The sequence below is a fragment of the Choloepus didactylus genome, chromosome 2, assembly GCF_015220235.1.
Source record: "Choloepus didactylus isolate mChoDid1 chromosome 2, mChoDid1.pri, whole genome shotgun sequence".
NCBI classification, from domain to species: Eukaryota; Metazoa; Chordata; class Mammalia; order Pilosa; family Megalonychidae; genus Choloepus; species Choloepus didactylus.
In genome coordinates this window covers 226,617,685-226,636,655 of record NC_051308.1, presented here as the reverse complement: position 1 = coordinate 226,636,655, position 18,971 = coordinate 226,617,685, and the positions used below count along the sequence as shown (strand labels likewise).

At 50.5% G+C, this 18,971-nt stretch overlaps 1 protein-coding gene across 6 annotated transcripts in view; it reads right to left on the bottom strand.

Moving 5' to 3' along the window:
• ASAP3 (ArfGAP with SH3 domain, ankyrin repeat and PH domain 3) overlaps positions 1-18,971 on the bottom strand; it is a 41,666-nt gene that overhangs the window by 5,035 nt on the left and 17,660 nt on the right. For 5 of the 6 annotated variants that reach the window (XM_037828215.1, XM_037828216.1, XM_037828214.1 and 2 more), the window contains exons 2-19: positions 17,147-17,219; positions 16,907-17,052; positions 14,041-14,115; positions 12,824-12,873; positions 6,958-7,069; positions 6,656-6,741; positions 6,102-6,177; positions 5,837-5,923; positions 5,580-5,689; positions 4,574-4,643; positions 4,160-4,247; positions 3,061-3,109; positions 2,783-2,973; positions 2,571-2,704; positions 2,235-2,329; positions 1,845-2,022; positions 1,120-1,205; positions 846-961 (exon numbers count right to left, since the gene is read on the bottom strand). In XM_037828215.1, coding sequence (XP_037684143.1) covers positions 846-961; positions 1,120-1,205; positions 1,845-2,022; positions 2,235-2,329; positions 2,571-2,704; positions 2,783-2,973; positions 3,061-3,109; positions 4,160-4,247; positions 4,574-4,643; positions 5,580-5,689; positions 5,837-5,923; positions 6,102-6,177; positions 6,656-6,741; positions 6,958-7,069; positions 12,824-12,873; positions 14,041-14,115; positions 16,907-17,052; positions 17,147-17,219 — 1,822 coding nt within the window. Of the gene's footprint in view, positions 1-845; positions 962-1,119; positions 1,206-1,844; positions 2,023-2,234; positions 2,330-2,570; positions 2,705-2,782; positions 2,974-3,060; positions 3,110-4,159; positions 4,248-4,573; positions 4,644-5,579; positions 5,690-5,836; positions 5,924-6,101; positions 6,178-6,655; positions 6,742-6,957; positions 7,070-12,823; positions 12,874-14,040; positions 14,116-16,906; positions 17,053-17,146; positions 17,220-18,971 lie in introns of those variants that run through there. The other variant, XM_037828219.1, reaches the window with a different exon arrangement.

Below are 18,971 nucleotides of genomic sequence, written 5' to 3'. Positions count from 1 at the left end.
ATTTCCATGGAGGTGTGACCCCGCCCATTAGAGGTGGGTCTTGATTAGTTTACCAGAGTCCTTAAGAGAGCTCAGGGCCTGACACATACACAGAGGCTTGGAGATGCAGACAGAAAGACATTTGGAGATGTTAAGCTAAGAGATGAAGCCCAGAGTTTGCCCCAGAGAAGCTAAGTGGGAAACCCACAGATGCTTAGAAAGAAAGCCACAGGAATGAGAAGCTGAAAGCAATGCAAACTGGGAGAAAGGACCAGCAGATACTAGCCATGTGCCTTCCAGTTGACAGGTATTTCTGGACACCGTTGGCCTTTCTTCAGTGAAGGTATCCTCTTGTTGACGCCTTAGTTTGGACACTTTTATGGCCTTAGAACTGTAAATTTGTAACCTAATAAGTTCCCTTTATAAAAGCCAATCCATTTCTGATATTTTGCATTTCGGCAGCATTAGTAAACAGGAACAATATATGTAAAGCTCTTGGCACATTACCAGGCACATGTTCAACAGTAAATGTTAGCTATTACAATCACTATTATTCAGATTCAGCTAATAATTATTTGGCTAGATACATTCAGAAACATTTCGTTTTATCCTTTTAGCAGTCTTACTAAATAAGTAGAATTATCCCCATTTTACAGATGATGAAGCTGAGGTTCAAGCAATGATATGACAAACCCCCAAAGGTCACAGACAGGGCCAGAGGCAGGACAGGATCAGAATCCAGGTCCGTCTGCAAAATTCATGCTTGTTACCAGAGCTCTTGGTTCCTGGGCAAATGGCAGGAGATCCCACCCAAGGGGCTGTCAAGGATGAGGGTCTGCTGAAGGAGGTGTCTGACAGAGTCCCACCTGTGCCTACTGGAGCTCTCCCTTTCAGCAGCAGCTTGAGGCAGTCGGGCTGGTTGTAGAGTGCGGCGTAGTGCAGAGCGGTGTTCCCGCCAGGGGCCCTGGCATCCAGGTGACCGCTGGGGGGCGGTCAGGGAGGAAGGAAGGGGGTAGACAGGTGAGGGGATGAGAGTCAGGGGAAAAAAGAGGAAGAGGACAGGAGGGAGGGGAAGGGGAGAAGAGGAAGGAAAGAAGGAGAGGAGGGTAAAGAGGTGGAAAGGGGCAGGGAGGCTCTCACCCATTTTGGATGATGAAATCCACCAGCGGCAGGGAGGCCTGGTTGGCGACTCTGACAGCCAAGTGCAGGGCGAGCTCTCCAGGTGCCTGAACACACACCCGCACCTCTGAGTTTCCCCCCAGCTCATCTGCCCTCAACCCAAGATTACCATCATGAACTCTCACCATCCCCTGGCATCCCCAGTTGTGAAGCTGCCAGAACCCCTGAGAGATGAGATTGGATGGACAGCACCTCATCTTTGAGCAATGAAAGACCACTCCTTTATTGCTTCCTTCAGTGGTTCCTCCTCCTCGTGCCCCCAACAAGTGACCCCAAACCTTGGTTCTTGGCCCTGGGCTCCTCTCTCTGCTCCTACTGCCCCGCCGAGACCTCAGCTAGCTTCATGTTTTTAGCTCTCTCTCCTGTGCAGGCTGTTTCAAATCCTTACCTCACCTAAGTGCTGCACCTTCACTGTCCACCAAGATATCAAGCAGGCAGCTCCAAGACATCCACTTTATGATGTCTAATCAGCCAGTAACTCCTGTCAGTTTAGTCTTAAATGTCTCTGGTATCCTTTCTTCCTATCTCTTGCCAGGCTGAACCCCCTGGCTCATCTGATGTTTCAGTTACTGCTTTTGAGCAGGTATTGGAGGTGGGCAGAGGGGAATCATTCATAGACCTGGCAGAGGACTGGGCAGTATGTGGGTGCAGGTGGGTTATAAGCAGCTCTTGCAGGGGGTTCCCACCTGCTGGTCAGGCCCGGGCAATGGCTGTCCAAAGTCCTGCCCGTTGGCAAAGGCCTCCAGTACTGACAAGAGGTCCCGGTTGCAAATGGCTGTCCAGAGTCTCTGAGGCTCGGGTGTGGACCGGCGGGCAAATCTGCGTTCCACGTATTTGGCCACAATATATTCCTTGCGGGTGTTCCTGCCAAAAACAGCCAAGGGGTGGTTTCAGAGCAAGGACTGTCTCCATGGGGTGGACCCACATTTGATACAGGTTTTCTTTTCCCCAGAACCATGCCCTGGGGATCCCCAGATCTGAGACTCTCCTCCCCCAGACCTCTTGTCAAAGACCTTTCCAATACCCACCCTCTAGTAGAAGCCCCCAACCAGGATGCCCTGGGAGAATCCCCTTACATGTCACTCTCAACTGAGGGCTTAGGGCCGCTGTGTGAGGGTAGCTGGGCCTCCATGACTTCATTGAAGCGAGTGTTGCCAATGTTCAAGGCTAGCTGGGGTTGCAGGAAGATGGGGGTCAAACTAGGTGGCTTGGACAGTGCCCCCTGAAGGGCCTAGTCTCCGGAGGTTTCCACCCCTCTTGGACTTTCTCCTTGTCCAGGATCTGCCCCCAAACAATCCCCTTTTTGGCTGGTGGAGATCCAGCTCCACCTCACCCTACAAGCTCCAGCTGAACCACTGGCCCAAGCCCCGCCCCTAACCCTTCTGACCCCAACCAGGCCATGCCCCTCTCACCAACAATTCAGAAGGGCCCAGCAGGTCCAAGGTGAGGGAATGCATGCGTGAGAAGCGCACGCCCAGCTCGCGGTGGACGCCGGAGCACTGGATGCAGGTGAGCACGCCCAGGTTGGTGCTGAGCCATGTGGGGTCTGCAAGGTACAGCAGCTCGTGCCTAGGGGTGCAGCCCCCTCCCCTCCCACCTCTATTCTTGCCCAGGCCCCACTGACCTGCAGCTCCACAATCGCAGCACTGGCCGTTCCCGGGCCTGCTTTTCACCTCAGCGATGAGCAGCTTGGTGAGGTCCTGGGGTTCCCCATCCAGCGCAGCACCCCCCCAGGGTCCCGGGCTGCTGCTGGGCTCCCCGAGGAAGGCGCTGCTCAAGGCTTCATCCTTGCTGTTCTGCAGCACTGACACCCACCTGCCGAGAGTGTATGGGGTGATGTAGGGATGATAGCTGGGTTTGGGGTCTCCCCTGCCACCACCCCCTAGTCGTGGGAGCACTCACGCTTCACACTCATGTTCATCCTCAGTCTGGAAGTGGTACGTCCTGTTGTCTGTGAAGGAAGAAGAGGGTGAATGGTCCACTCAAATCCTGCTCACCTTCCCTCGGCCTAGGGATACCTTCCTCAAACTACTGGCTGGCCCTGGATGGATCTTTTGTTCCCACCCAAGCTACAGGGTGGGAGGGTAATGAGAGTGGAGAGCAATGGGGACAGCTTCTCAGAAGGCACTTCCAAAGTGGGATCCCAACCAGGCTCTACTGCCACCACCCCATTCAGCCCCTCAGCCTCCTATCTGGTCTCCCTGCTTCTCATCTCTCCTCCTTTCCCCATCCTGCAACATCTGTCAGCTTGCTCTGTCTAAGGTGCTGTTCTAATCATGCTACTCCCCTGCTCCAAGACCTCTGATGGCTCCCCACTACCAGGAAATAAGGTCTAACCCTTTTAGGAGGACTCATCTCCCACTGTTCCTATGTGAGCCTTCCACTCTGCCCAAACTGGATGACACAACTGCCTTTCATCATGTCAGTTTTGTCTTCTGAAATGTCCTTTCTCAAACTCCACATTCTACATGTCCCCAAGGCCAAACTCCAATGTCCTCTCTTCCAAGCAGCTTTTCCTGATTCCCCAGAGCAGTGCACACCTTCCCTCTCTTTAATCTTCTCCAGTGCCATATCTGAACCTCTCTTCTAGACACACCCCCTCAACTTACAATTCTGGGTCCCTACCTCACACCCCTGCCAGACCGAGTTCCCTTTTTCAGCCTGTGCCCACTCCCACATAAAACCCGGCATCAAAGGGTCCAAAAGATGACAAGTGAAAAATAAAAAATGATCATTTCAAAAGTCAAATTATCGAAATCCGTTCAAATATGTTTCCAAGAAGTAATCATATGTGGGTGTACTTTGATGTTCTCTGTGATGTGAGGCAAAGCCTCTAGAAAGGGTGTCCAGGGCCTGAGAAGGTCTTATGACTGCAGTTGCAGCTGTTCAGTAAATACGTGTGGAACTAGAGACAGATGCTGAGAGTAGGCCTGTTGGGAGCTGACATGGCCCTTAAAGAAGCCCTGGACAGTTGTGGGAGGAGGGGTGCAGGGACACTCACGAGTCACCAGGTCGAAGCACTTTTTCTCCTCTGGGTTTGGCCTCACTTGGCATGTCAGCAGAGTTAGCTTCACTGGGGGCCGGTTTATCTGTGGGAATTTAGGGGTGGAAGATAGACATGTAATCCCTGAGGCTCCCCAGCAATTTGTGCCTCAGCTTCCCAAACTGTTAAATGGACATAATCATCCTGTTCCAGCTTATGTCTTCCCTCTCCCAGTACTCAGGGTTGTGGAACATGGATGGAGACTTGACGGGGGGCTCTGCTCTCATCCTTCCTTCCACACGGGGTCTCTGGCTCCCTGGCTCCAGATTTGGGGAACCAGTCTTGGAGGGAGGGCTTGGCATTTATCTTTCCAGAACACCAGGAAGAGAAGACCCATCCTGCCCTGGAACCATCACCTGCTCCAGGCCTCACCGTGCTGTGTGAGATGGTCAGGCAGCCATACTTGACCCCACACTTCCTTTTCTGCCAAACTCTTCGAATTCTAGGGTCCAGAAGGAGAGAAAGACCACGGGTCATAACTAATCCCCCTGTATCAGAGGACAGAGTCCTGCACCAGGTCCTTGGCCCCCAGCCACCTCTTCAGCCCTTTCCTCACCTGACCTGACAGCCCTCACCCTCTGGGAACTCCCTTCTGATGGAAGAGACACAGCCTTGCCTTTCGGAAGCTGCCAGTCTGATGGGGAAAACAGAACCCTCTCCCTGGGAACTCCTATTCTAAAGGGAGTGATGTGGCCTTGGCCCTCTGAGAGCTGCTAGTCTGATGGAGAAGACATAACTCTGACCCTTAGGGAGCTCCCAGTCTGAGAAGAGGACCAGGCCCTCAACTGCAACAGATGAATCATGGCTGAAGACAAAGCAAGATTAATATCGAGACCCCCAAAATAAAATTAGCATATCCATGATCCAAGGCTACTTAACACTTTTCTTGTAATAGGTAAATATTCAGTGGTTTAAGAAAAGTATTCTTCTCTGATAAAAGCTGATTAGTAAGTAGAAATATGAACACATCCCATGGGGGTCTTTGCATTTCACAGACTCATTTTTTACATGAGGGAGCAAGGCACAGTCAACACTTGAATTTCCAGGCATAATTCAGTATATTTTAGAGGTTAAGAGTGAAGGCTATGGAGCTATACTTTTTAGGGCATAGTAAGTGATCAATAAGTGTTAGTTGCTATCTTCCTCCTCCTCCTCATCATCATGAAAGTTAAGAACAACTAGTGACCTTTGGCAGAAGCTCACATGCCCAGGTGTCAAAGACAATCCAGGATTCTGACGATTTTGCATTGCCTATTGTTCCTAGAAGCCTCAGGGTATACACAAATGATAAGAATAGTCCCTTTGGGCAGCACCCCCAGTCCTGCCATTATTAGCCATGTGTCTTTGGGCAAATTACTTAAGTCTTGGAGACACTTACCCATCACTTTTCTTGTACAGAAAGCCCACCTTCTCTGTCCCAAACTGCTTGTTGCCTTGGTGCTGGTGGATGCTGTAGCCACCTCCTGAATTCTTCCGACTCAGATTCTCCTGCTCACAGATGTGCAAAGGAGAGCTTAGGGTGTCTGGATGGGAGGGGAGACTTCTCAAGGGGACCCCACTGGACCCTCTTTCCCTGCCTCCCTCCCTGATGGGCCTTGGAGGAGGGTTTCCTTTTGGGCTGATTCAAGAGCTGACCTCTCTGCTCTCCAGCTGCAGCGTCCCTCGGAGGGAGTCCCGGAGCTGGGCCAGCTTCTGCAGCTCCTCTTCCTGGGCCTGGTGCAGCTACAGGACAGAAAGCAGGACCCATCCTCAGCCGGCAGACGTCCCAGGTGCAGAGCCCAGACCCAGAGGAGGAGGCCGGTGGCCTCACTACATGGGCAGGAGCCAGTTTTTCCACACCCACAGTTTCCCGGAAGGACAGGGCTCTTCGCCACGGTCCCGAGGGAGAGGCCTGACTTACTGCGTGTACAGAGGCTGCCAACTTCTCAATGAAGGGGGAAAGGCTCTGAGCAGCCTTCCAGCCATCTTGGAAAAAGCTAAGAGGTATTCCAGACGCCACACAAGGGACCAGAGAGAGAGGAACATGAGATGAAGCCTGATGTGTGGGAGGGAGGTGCTCTAAGGATCACAGGGCACTCAGGGGCAGTCTAGTCCGATGGTCCGGAACAGGCACCCTGGAGTCAGACTGTCTGGGTTCAGATCCCACTCCCTAAGCACGATCTTGGTAAATCTGAGCTTGTTTTCTCATCGGTAAAACAGTGATAATAATGGTACCTGCTCACTGGGCTACTCGGGGATTAAGTGAGATCAAGTGTGTAAAGTACTTAGTGCCTGGCACATGGTAAGCATTAAATAAACAGGAGCTGTAAAGAGCATTACAAATAAGGTACAGACATCGAAATATCCCCCAGAGACTGCCAGGCCATGTTCTGTGTTACCCAAGAGGGTTAAGAGGCGTGGGCTAATGGAGGTGGGGTGGGGCCCAGCATCCTTGGCACATGGGGAGGTACCTACTTGTGCTGGGCATGGAAGAACTTGATGAGGCTCTGCAGGAAATCCGGACCCTGCTTCATTTGGCTCTCCCCGGCTTTGAGTAGATACTGGGGGGTGGGGGTGGGGGCAAGATGTGTGATGAGCCGAAGCTGAATCCTGGGGATAAGGGGCTGTAGTCCTCATCCCAGGCTAATCCTCATGGCCGTGACTGAGCCTCAGTGATATCCCACAGGGCCATCTAGCCAGGACCTGCACCCCTGGAGTTTCAGGCGAGGCAGACAGGGATGTGTAGGACACACTCCACCCCCAACCCCACTCCTTACCTCACACATGTGCAGCTGGAAGACACGTCGCTCTCTCTGCGTGTCCTGGGCCACCTCCCCAGGGCTCCCCGCTGTCACCCTGGCTCGATCTCGTTCCTTCTCCAGCCTGGCCCTAGGCCCCAAGGAAAGAGAGGTCTGAACAACCCTCACCCGGCCCCCTTCACATCCCACCATCCCCACACCCTCCTCTGCCACGGGAATACCCAAGAGCAAGGGCACCATGCGGGCCAGCCAATGTGGTGGGGCTGGGGTACAATGGAGAACAAGACAGATGGAGGGAATTCACGGGCTCGTGGGGGAGAAAGAGATGAATCATATCACAACTGTGATGAGAGCTAGGGGAGTATAAAACAGGGCATCTGGGCTGCTCAGGGAAGGAGGCTTACGTAGGACGGTCAGACCACGTGACAGCCTGGAGGCAGGAGGGAACAGGGAACAGATAGAAAGTCTGAGGGGCTCAAGTGCAGACCTGGAGAAGGTGGTTCCACTTGAAGTGAAGCGGGACCAGAACAGGTGGGACCTAATTAAGACTATATTAATAGAGGTCTTGATCCCGAGAGCAAATGGGAAGGATTTGAGGGTTTTTTTTTTTTTTTTTAATGCAGGAAGGTGATGGGCCCAGATAAGGGCCAGGTGGGATTTGGGGTGACCAGGTCTGGTTTTGCTGGAAGGGACTTGGGACAGTGGGTTAGAAGACCACAGAGTGCCTTTGTTCTTCTGAGCCTGTGAGCTTTTCATTTAAAGCTGTAGAAAACCTTCGCAGTTTTATTTTTAAGTGAAGACAGAAAGCATTTCTTACTCTTGTAGCTAAGTAACCTGGGCCTTACCCCCAGTGATCTCAAGGGTTGGCTGTTTTCCCCCTGTGGGGCCGAGTGGGACTGTGTGTTAATGGTTTCCTAGAAATCCCACGCCCAGTGGACTACCCACTCCCAGGCAGAAGAGTATTTCCACATCTGGAGTGGGAAGCCTGCCAGCACGAATCCCACATGAAGGAGACAGGCATCTTGCCTAACAGTTATGCTCCCTGAGCAGAGAAGACAGTCCTAGGCTTATTACAGGCACTGCTGCTTACAGCTGCAATACGTCCCCTCTCCAGGCTTCAGTTTCCTCATTTGGAAAATGGGGGTCTTTATCTGTATCCAGATGCGATAAGGTATGCAGAAGACTTAGCATCCAGAAGACACGGCAGCTAACATTATTATAGGACCCTCCTTGCCCCAGTTTCCCCATCTGTAAAGTGAGGGAGCAATGGCCTAGAATGAGTACACAGGTCCTTTCTGGCTCTAAAATTCTGGGCCTTTGGGGCAGCGTTTCTATGCAGAATCTGTTCCCGGATGCCTGTAGAGCAGTTTCAACCTTGGAACTACAGAAGTTTGGGGCTGGATCATTCTGGGTTGAGGGGGTGTCCTGTGCGCTGCAGGAAGTTTAGCAGCATTCCTGGCTTCCACCTGCTAGATGCCAGTAGATAACCTCGAGGTGTGACAACCAGAAATGTCTCCAGACATTGCCAAGTGTCTTGAGGGAAGGGGGGGATGGGATGCAGACTGAGAACCACTGCTGCAGAGCAGTTGTCTGCTACCTGCCTTCTTTCTTTCCTTCCTTCCTTCTTCCCTCACTCCCTCCCTTCCTCCCTCTGTTGCCCTTCCTCTTTTTCTTTTTAAAAAATTTCCTGATAAGGGGTTCTTATTTCTTTAAAGCTTTATGATACCCGAACTGGAGTTTGTGCCAGGATGGTGGAGATGGGGTGGGGAATGACCCTGTCAACAGGGTCTAGGGGTCAGGCAGGGGTCCAAAGATGAGAAAGCAGCAGAGATGGGAGGCAAAGACAGAGCCTGCAGTGTGTCAGCAACAACGAGCCTGGCAGCTACTAAGGAGGGGGCAAGTCTCCTGTGTACGATGCTACCATATCTTTCAATAGTGAAAAATGAAAAATAAGCTAAATGTCTGTCAAAAGGAAGTGGTTAGATAAATCATGGTATACACATAAATAGGAAAACTATACAGCTGTTAAAAAAGGTTGAGGAAGGTCTATATATACTGACATGGAAAGACATCCGCTCAGAGTAAATGGACAAAAAGCAAACCACAAGAGTACAGTGGTAAGAAGTGTCAATTCTGGATTTGAATTGCAGCTCTTACACTTAACCTTTATAAATCTTTCTAAGCTTCAGTTTTCCCATTTCCAAAATGAGAATAATATCAGGTAGTCCTTAGAGCACATAATGCATGGGAAACACAGTACAGTTCCTGGCAAAATGGTGAGCCCTAAATAAATGGCCAGATTATGATGATGCTAACGATGATCATTACAGTACTGACTGCTGGTGATTCCTTTTAGATAATTTTTTTCAGCATAGGTAACTTCCTTATTTATTGATTTAGTTTTTATTTTTATTTACGTCTAGGGGAGATCATAGGACAGGAGCTCCTCAGCTGTGAAGTTCTGTGCACAGCTTTGTGAATTACCATGAATCTACCCCTCAGCCTCAGCTAGGTAATTCGCAGATTTACGCTACAGAGTCTGACATAGTCATCCTGAGGTGACTTGATAATTTAATAGCTGGGGAGTGCTTTTATTCCAGAAAACAACAACTCTCATTCCTTCCCTGACCTCAAAGGATCGCCAACGTTTTAAAAACATTCTAAATGCCTGGAATATTTTGATTTCTTTTGAACAGAGCTGCAGCAGAAGGAATGAAATGAAGTAATGGGTGAAAAGCACCTAAATGCTTGTTACTAAGATGGCCTAGACAACTGGAGAGGGGAACTATACCAACAATCTAATATAATTCACGGGATGGGGAACAGGTATTCCCTGTACCAAAGAGGAGAGTCAGAGAATCAAAACAAATCATGCTCCCACCAACCTTGATGCCTTGAACCAACTTTAGGCCCCACCCTTCCTGTAATGCCTTTTCTGACCACACTTCTCTCCAACCAAACAAAACCACTCACTTTTGCTACTTCCTCTGTGCTGATCTGATCATTATGGCACTTTCACGTTGTATGTCAATTATTAATTGACCCACCTCTCTTCTTGCCTCACATACCCATGGAATACACGAAAACAGGCATTTGGGTTGTGCTTTTTCTTTTCCTCCTACTTACCTGTAAATTGGGGATGATAATAGCACCTGTCCCTGTCAATGGGAATAAATCTGGTAACTGATGTCAAGAGCCTATGACAGTACCTGACACAAAGGAAGCTCTTAAGTATTAGCTGCTATTAGTACTAATTATAATTTTTAAGCACTAATTTTGTGCCAGAAGCCCTGCTAGGCCCTTCACAGAGTAAAGCGATAACTACATGAGACAGGAAATGTTACCCTGTTTGATAGATGAGGAGCCTGAGGCTCTGAGATGACAAGTCACATGGCTGTTAAGTGGTGGAGCCGGGCTATGAACTCAGGTCTGCCTGAAGCTCAAGCACTGGGGGCAGCACTGGAAACCAGCTCTGTGGCTCAGCTTTGTTCCCCTCTCCTCTCCTCTGCTGCCTCCCTCCAGCTGGTGCCAGCCACACTGTCTTTTCTGAGAGATCGTGGTCAGGGACCATTTTACAGATGAAAAAACTGAGACCCTGAGAGTGGAGGTGACCTGCCCAAGCTGGTCAGGGGAAATGCCAGGACCAGAGGCCTGGGCTCTCCCTTCTCAGCCCTTCGCCATGTTATTCTGGTGCCAGTTCTGGCTCAGAATAGATGAGTCTGGCTCAGAATAGATAATTGTTGATCGAAGTGCCAAGCGTTTCAAATGCACTGAGCTTATTTCATCCCTACATCAACCCTGTAAGGCATCACTGGCCCCAGGTGACAGAAGGAAACAGACATGTACATGGAAGATCCTAGGTAAACTTGGCCCTGCCCCTGGGCCTGAGGTGCCTCCCTCAGCAGCCCCAGGAGGAGAGGGGACAGCCAGGGGGCGAGGCTCCCAGTGGTATCTGACAGATACAATCAGGGCCCTGGGCCCTTCCAGCTGCAGCCCAGACTAGTTCAGTAAGAATGAAGAATTACACGGCAGCTCATGGCTCGCCAGTATATGGCTATACCGGAAACCCACGTGAAAAGATGTAGACAGACACCTGTGCCAGGACATGTAGCTCAAACCAAGTCACATGCATGTAGGAGCCAGGAGACCACAGGGCATGATGGAAAGAGCCCTGGGCCCTGGGTCCAACAGCTCACCGAAGAACCTCAGCCAGGTCCCTTCCCCATCAACAAAATGGAGTCTTCTCTTGAGATGAAATCTTACAGGCAAGCTCAATATCCAAATCTGGTAAAAGCAGAGCTGCCTGGGGAGGGTCAGCAGGGTAAGGCTTATTCTTTCCGTTTGGCAGATAATGCCCTACCTACAGACTTAGGCAAGATAACTGAGGAAGATGAGGGCTGTGTGGTCCCACATGGAATCATAAAGACAAAGATAGCCTGTGTCTCCACCCCACCTCCCTGGGCGTCCAGTGACAGCAGATGGTCACGTCCCATCAGACAGGGATGAGATGGCCATGCAGCATCAACACCCTCTGCCACAGGACCTACATCCACAGATGGGGTAGGAGATTCTGGTGGAAGGAGAAGACATGGCCTTCCTTCAGACCTGGGGAGGTCTCCGTGGCTCTGCGAGCTGGAGGAACAATAAAAACTTTCTACAGAAATAAGTAAGGGTGGGGACAAAGTTTCAAGGATGGATTAGGTACACTGTGTGTATGCTGGGTACGTGGATATGCATATGTTGGATGTGGATTATGCATATGTTGCACAGCTTGCACCCACTCATGGTTAATAAGGTGGCTAATATGAATATGGAATGAGGAAGAAAGATGGGCAAGGTGCATTCTTTAAGTGAAAAGAACAAATTACAAAATAGTATGATTATGAATGATTTAAGTTTTGTAAAAATATTTCTTTATATATAGAAAAATGACTGGAAAGATATTAATACTTTAGGCTTCAATACTTTCCCCCTAATTTTGGCTAGTTCTTCCCTCTGCTTTTTAAATGATAAAATTACGAGGCTACCCATACCCTGTGAAATGTATTCAAACAACAGAGAAGTATTAGATATCCTCTGCATGACCTTAAACTTCTCCTAAAGATGACTTTCTTCTTTTACTTTTCCATATTTTAAAAATTATTCCTAATGAACATGTATTGATTTTGAAAAAGGCAAAAGAAAGCAACATGTTACAAAGAAGAGCAAACGGTGATGTGAGGGGTGGTGGGGGCTTTGCAGGCCCTGGCTGGGGCTGGCACCCGGACAGAGTCCTCAGAAGATGGAGCCCAAGGAGTCTCTGCTGGAGGGGAACTGGTCACCAGGCACCCAAGGCTTCTTGTGCTCCACGATGATGGTGAGTGAGCTGAAGTATCATGTGGTGTCCACGGAAGGCCTGGGTATGATATCAACCCCCTCTTCCACTTCCATGCCCAACTACGTGTTTATAGATATTGCCTTGTGTTGCGGAAATAGGAGCAAGAACCCCAGCTCTGCCTCTGCCTAGCTATGTGGCCTTGGGCAAGTAACTTAACCTCTCTGAGCCTTCAATTTCTCCTCTTGCCATCTGGATACTACTGTCTCCCTCATAGGGCAGGGTAATTATGAGGATTAAATGGCCAGCACATGGAGGTACCGCCCTGGCCCACGTCTAGCAGTACTGAGCAGATGGGTCTCTGAGAGCAGTGTCCTGAGGTCACAGTAGCTCCCCTTTAGTGGTCACTGGTCAGGACTGGATATAAACCTGGTAAACGTCTCTAGAGAGTGGGATGTCCCCTCTGGGCAACATGTCTTGGCAGCATTTAGGATCCTCCCTCTATCCAGCCTCCTGCTGCAATACAGGGGCCGCTTTCTTGGACAACCCACTCTGGCCATGGCCACTTACATTTTGGCTTCGTAGTCCTTCCACGCCTTCTCCAGCTGCTTTTTGGAATCCTATGGTTTAAAAAGAATAATCTGCCCAAAGTGGCACTTGGGCTCCGGAATAAGCAGTACACTTTGCTACCTTTAGGGGGACCCACTGCACGTGCCCCTGAGCCATACTCCAACCCACCCCCACTCCTGTAGCCCTGACTGCAAAGGGGTCTCTGTTCCACCCCCTCGCAACTCAATTGACCCCATTTCTCAGGGCCAAGCCCCTTTTCCCACCCAACCTTCCCCTCCCCACAGCTGCCAAGAATCAGTCAGGTTTGGTGGGCCCTGGCCTCAAGTGTGGGGAAATGATGGATCCTCAGAAGACAGAGATTAGCCATGAGGATGAGAAAGATGAAGGCCAAATCCTTCTCCTCATTTATCCCACTGTTTTCCTGTTTTTGCCTGCCTGATACCACCTCTTCCTCTCACCAGGAAAAAGGGTGCAGGTAAGAAACATATGCACAGAGAGGGTGAGAAGTCTATCCAAGGCCACACAACAAGCCAGGGAGACCAGCCTGACCCCTGGCCCAGTTCACTTGGGCCTCATCTGCCGGCTACTCACATCTTTCCAAACAGCCCCGACTCCCAGGTGCCCCAGACAGCCAAGTGAAAAAGCTGCCTGTCTGGTTTGGGTGGTTCCCAGGCTGGCGCTCAGCCTAGGGTGGGAGAGAGCCTTCTGGGAGAAGGACAGCTCCTCCCCTGGGCTTTCTGGTGCAGACTTCCCAGGGAGATTATTCTGTCACCTTCTTTGAGCTCCACTCTGCCTTGTGCTAGGGGCTGCCAGGCGCAGAGAAAACAGCCCAGGCCTGGAAGTCGGGAGCCCTGGATCCCCACACAGGCTCCTTCACTTCCTGGCTGTTGAACTCCCTGAGCCTCAGTTTCCTCAACTGCAAAATGGGGCTGGCAGTACCTACAGAACCTGCCTCACAGGGTCATTGTAAGAATCACGAGGAATTTTATGTAAGGGTCTGGGTAGACAGTTGGTCAGCCGTCCTGGGCTGACCCCAGGGCCAGGTCCTCCAGTCCTCCCAGGGGTGAGCAATCTAGGGTCAGCATGTCCCCCCTCCCCCCATAGCCCCTCACTTGTCTTAGCCTCCACCCAGTCACCTCCCCTATGGTCTCCTGCCCATCCCTTTCTCTCTCCATCCCACATCTCTGGCCACCTCCATTCCCTGCATGGAAGCTCACCTGTCGTCCATCCCTCAGCTGTGCCTTCAACAGACTGTCCAAGGGGAAAGAGACAATATTGTTCAGGTTCTGAACCTGGAAAAAGAAGAGATCCCCGATCCCCCACCTTGGGTGACTGTTTGTCCAGCCCCAAGGGGCTCAGGGTACAGTGAAGATCATGAGGCAAGGGAGAGCAAGGGGGAGAAGGTGGGAGGGGAGAGGGGAAGCAGACGGGTCCGAGTCGGCCTCTTGTTAACGGCTGGGTCCTCTGTACCCCCTCCCCTGGCTCTCTGGCTCACCTTTCGGCCCCAGGAATAGACCTCGCTCAGCCCCTTCTGATCCCCTGCCAGGAAGGCTTTCAATTCTCCTCTCTTACGCTCTCAGTCCACCCATGGAGCACCTCTGCTGTTTTTGTCTGGCCAGCTCCTCCTCTCCTCTCCTATCGGAAGATCCCCTCTCCTGTGGGAAGCCGTTTCCCTGCAGCCAGGTGGGGTAAACACAGGAGCCAGGTCTGACCAGAGGCCTCCAGCCCCCAGGCTACAGGGACTGGCTCAGGAATGGGCACGTGACTCAATCCAGCCAATCAGGGGCCTCCCTGGGACTTTCTGCCCAGGCTGTATGGAAGGACTAATGCATTCTTCCAGAAGGATGTAAGTCTGGCCTGTTGGTGGCTGTCCTGTCTCCTGAGCAGTGACAGAGAGAAACTATCCAAGAAAAAAGGGAGGGAGCCTAAAGCCAGCTGCACCCCTGGACTGCCAGTTATAGGGGCCAATGAATTCCCTTTAAAAAAAATATTCACCTGTACAGTGTTCATAGCAGCATTATTCATCACAGCCAAAAAAGGAGAAATAAACCAAACATCCATCAATGGTTGACTGGATAAGCAAAATGTGGTATATGCCTCCAATGGTATGTTATTCGGCCATAAAAAGGAATGAAGTACTAATATGGACAAACCTTGAAAACATTCTGCTAAGTGAAAGAAGCCAGACACAAAAGGCTGCATATTGTATGATTACATTTATATGAAATGTCCAGAATAGGCAAATCCATCAAGACAGAAAGTGGATTAGTAGTTGCCAGGAGCTGGAGTTGGGGAGAATGGGAAGGGACTGCTGATGGGTAGGGATTTCTTTTTGGGATTATAAAAATTTTCTGGAATGGTGATGGTTGCACATCTTTATGAATATACTACAAACCACTCATTTGTATACTTTAAAGGGGTGAAAATTATGGTACATGAATTATATCTTGGTAAAAAGAAATCAACCTATTTTGAATTGGGTTTCTATCAACTGTCAACCCAAGCAGGCCTGTCTCATGTGTCAGCCTAGCCTTCAGGGTACAGCATGGTCTCCCCTTCTCCAGGAAGCCTTTCCTGACCACTCCTGCCCCTTGGCCGACGTGCTCTTCCCTCTTCTGAACCATGATAGCACTAGGCCGCTGACCCAACCCACTGGGTCCCTGAGTTTGGGTCATGCTGCCGGTGCTGCTTGACATCACTCCGTATCTCAGTATTCATCTCCCCACCTAGACTGTGGCTCTCTGGAGCAGAGTCTGACCCTTTTCTGCATCTCCAGGCCCAGCACAATGCCCCACATAGGAGACCCTTTGGAAACACCAGTTTGCCTGAAGCAGGGAGGAGAGGTGAACACAACGGGGATACTAATTCAGATGGACTGAAACAGCGTCAAAGGCCTCCACCTGCAGCGGGTGAGGCGCTGCCAGGCAAAGAGATTTCATAACGACAGATGGCAATTTAAGATTTACCGAGTGCTTACTATGGAGCAGACACTTAACTCACCCGGTTCTCATGACAACTCTGTGAGGTGGGTACCATTTTTATCCCAATTTTACAGATGAGGGAACTGGGGCTCTGGCAGGGTGACTGACTTGCCCAGGGCCACACACCTAGTGACTGGCATTGCAGGGATTTGAAGCGAGCCTAAGCCTGAGGTCTGGGCACTTAAGCACTAAGCAAACTGCCTCTCAGAGATGATGAGGTTCCTGCTAGCCAAGAGCTCTATTCCCCCAGGGAAGACACCAGGTAAGAAGGGAGCCATGGGAGGTGGTCCAAACGTCATGGAGCCTGGAGGGAGAGGGAGGCTTTCCTGGGAGCAGGAGAGCCAGAAAAGTGCTCAGACTCTGGACCCAGACAACCTGGGTTCATATCCAGCTGTGTGACCTTGGACAATAGGAATACGAGCTACCAACCACACAGGGCTGTTCTTGAAGATTAAGTGAGTTAATACACATTAAGTTCTTAGAACTGTGTCTGCACATGGAAGGAGCTCTACACGCCTGAGTCTGCATCATGGGATGGCCTTAAGGTGGGACCTGGAGGACAAGGGAAGAGGCAAACAAACCCCAAGAAACTTGGAGCCACGGGTCCAGGTGCAGGAGCTGAGAAGCTTGTTGAGGCGAAGGTAGGTTCTCGGATTTGAAGACAAAGCAGATGCGATTAGGAAAGCAGAAGACACAGTATGAGGAGAGGCGGAAGCAGTGGCAATGGGGGGGGGTACAAAGGCAGGAACCCCAGAATCTGTCCTTCCCTTCTCCCAAACTGCCTCCAGGAAACCCTCTCTCGCTTGGGGCTCTCCAAGCTCCTGGATAGTCACCACAGAAGAGAAAGACGAGGACGAGGAAAGAAAGAGAAAGGAGGGGAGGAGTTGGGTGAGAAATCAGAGACGAAGGAGAAAAATGTGAGGGATGAATCAGAGCTGGGAAAGGGCAATGAGGCATAGGTCAGAGGTCAAGGGAGATGATGGGTCAAGGGCAAACCAGGAGAAGGGAGGAAACCAATCCTTTCCCAGTCAGATTCTTAGGACTACTGGGTTTACCCTGAGCCTGGGCTAAGAACTGGGTAAGGAAAGCACAGAGGCCTCACCAGATTCTTGAAGAGTGCAGCCATCTCACGGGTGAACACGGCCAAATTCAGGAAGCCTGTGGACAGCTCGTGGCTGTTTTGGGACAAGTGGCTGTTGCCCAAGGACTCCACAGCCTCTTGGTACTGCTCTTCGTTCTCCACATGGCCTGTGGAGGCAGAGAGAGAAGCTCAGAGTTGGCTCCAGAATGGAGCAGGGAAAGGGGCTGCCTGGCCAGGCTGGGCATCAGCAGGCTCACTCACCAAGACCGGAGCTGTGAATCGCCCGCACGGACTTCTTTATTTTCTGTAGGATGGCTTGGTCTCCTTCCAGGCTCTGGAAGCAAATGTGGAGAGAGGTTCAGGAATGCTGAGCTGGGCAGGGATGCTTTCTCCAGGAACCCTGATCCACCATCCACATCCTCCAAATGCAATGTTTTGCTATTTGGAACTTCTCCCTAGGGCCCCCCTGCACTCCTCACCAAACATAAACAGCCCGCCCTCTGCTACCCAGGAATGTACAGGCCCATCACACTATTCCAGAATGACCACTGACTCTTCTCCCCAGCTCCAATGCAGGCCAAGTCAATACAGTAATTTGCAGTGTGGCAGGTCAGATCCGGGTTTGGATCCTGCCTTTGGCACTAACTAGAGGGATAATCTAGACAAAATTGTTAACTTCTCTGAGCCTCAGGTGCCTTGCCTGCAAAATGGGGGTGATAGTATGACTCACAGCAGACCTCAGAGGCAATAGGGAATGCTCTTGGAAGCCTTCAGCCTGAGAGAAGCCTCTGAAAGCAAAGGGGTCTGGTGCTGAAGCCCAGCTCCACTACCCAGATGCTGTGTGACCTTGGGCAAGTTGCCTCTTCCTTCTCAGCTTCCTGATTCCCCATCTATAAAATGGGGGAGATGATGCCTACCCGTCAGGGTTGTTGTGAGGATTCTATGAATGAGATGATGCGTGTAAAGAATTTAGCCCAGGTATGGAATGTGTCCTCAGAGACAGTACCCACAGTCATTACCAGCAGCTGCTGATGATGCCAGAAAGGGCCATCAAATTCTGGGTATTTTTGGTACAGGTATTAGAACTCTCAACTCTATTCCACTGGTCTGTATGTTTGTCCTTGTGCCAGTGCCACGCTGTTTTGATTACTGCATAAAAGTACTAAAAGCCTATCATTCTTCATCCTGGGTATGAACTTGAGATAGTTTCAGGCCTGGGACCAATGGAAGCCCATCCCAGGGCTGAAGAAAGAAAGTCAAGGAATCAGAGATAAGGGAGAGGGGGAGCCATATTTGAGTCGGCTAAAGACAAGAGGAGAGAAAGTGGACATCTCTACAGTTCCCAAAAACCCTGGAGGAAACATGAGTTCACAAATCCCAGTGTTTACATCACAACCGATGACACCTCCCCACTGTGGTATAATGGGGCTCAAAGATTTAAGTTAAAGGAATAGAGTTTTAAGGAGGAAATTCTGACCTTGGCCTGGGGAAAGGAAGGCGTTTGGGGAAGAACAGAGAGGTTTTCAGACCCCTGTTCTGATGCTACAGCAGTGGGAGTCAGGAGCTGGGATCCTAGCCCCAGCTTCCCCCAAAACTATCTCCTTGGGTGATACCAGGCCAATCAGTTTCTGAGTCTCTTCTGCTTTAAAATGGGAGAAAAATAAAATAAGACAAGAAGAAAAAAAAAAAATCCATTATCCACTGAACTCACAGTTACAGTGAGGCTTATCTGAGATGGCAGGTAAAGCAGCATGTGGCCAGGTTTGAGGCACTTGGAAGATACGAATATGATCTTACTGTGGTTTGTTTCCTGCCTCTGAGTGAGATCAGCTCTCACTCCCCTCCCCTAACTCTGGATTCAGGTGGTTCGTGGACCTGCAGCAGAAGCAACCCCTGGGAACTTGTTAGAGATGCAAATTCTCGGACCCTACCTCAGACAGCTCACTCAGAAAATGTGGAGGTGGGGCCTAGCAATCTTTGTTTTAACGGTCCTCCAGGTGATTCGGATGCAGCTACAGTCCAAGAACCACTGTTCTAACTCTACCCTTCAGAGAGGATGTATATCATCAATGGTGAAATATGGGGC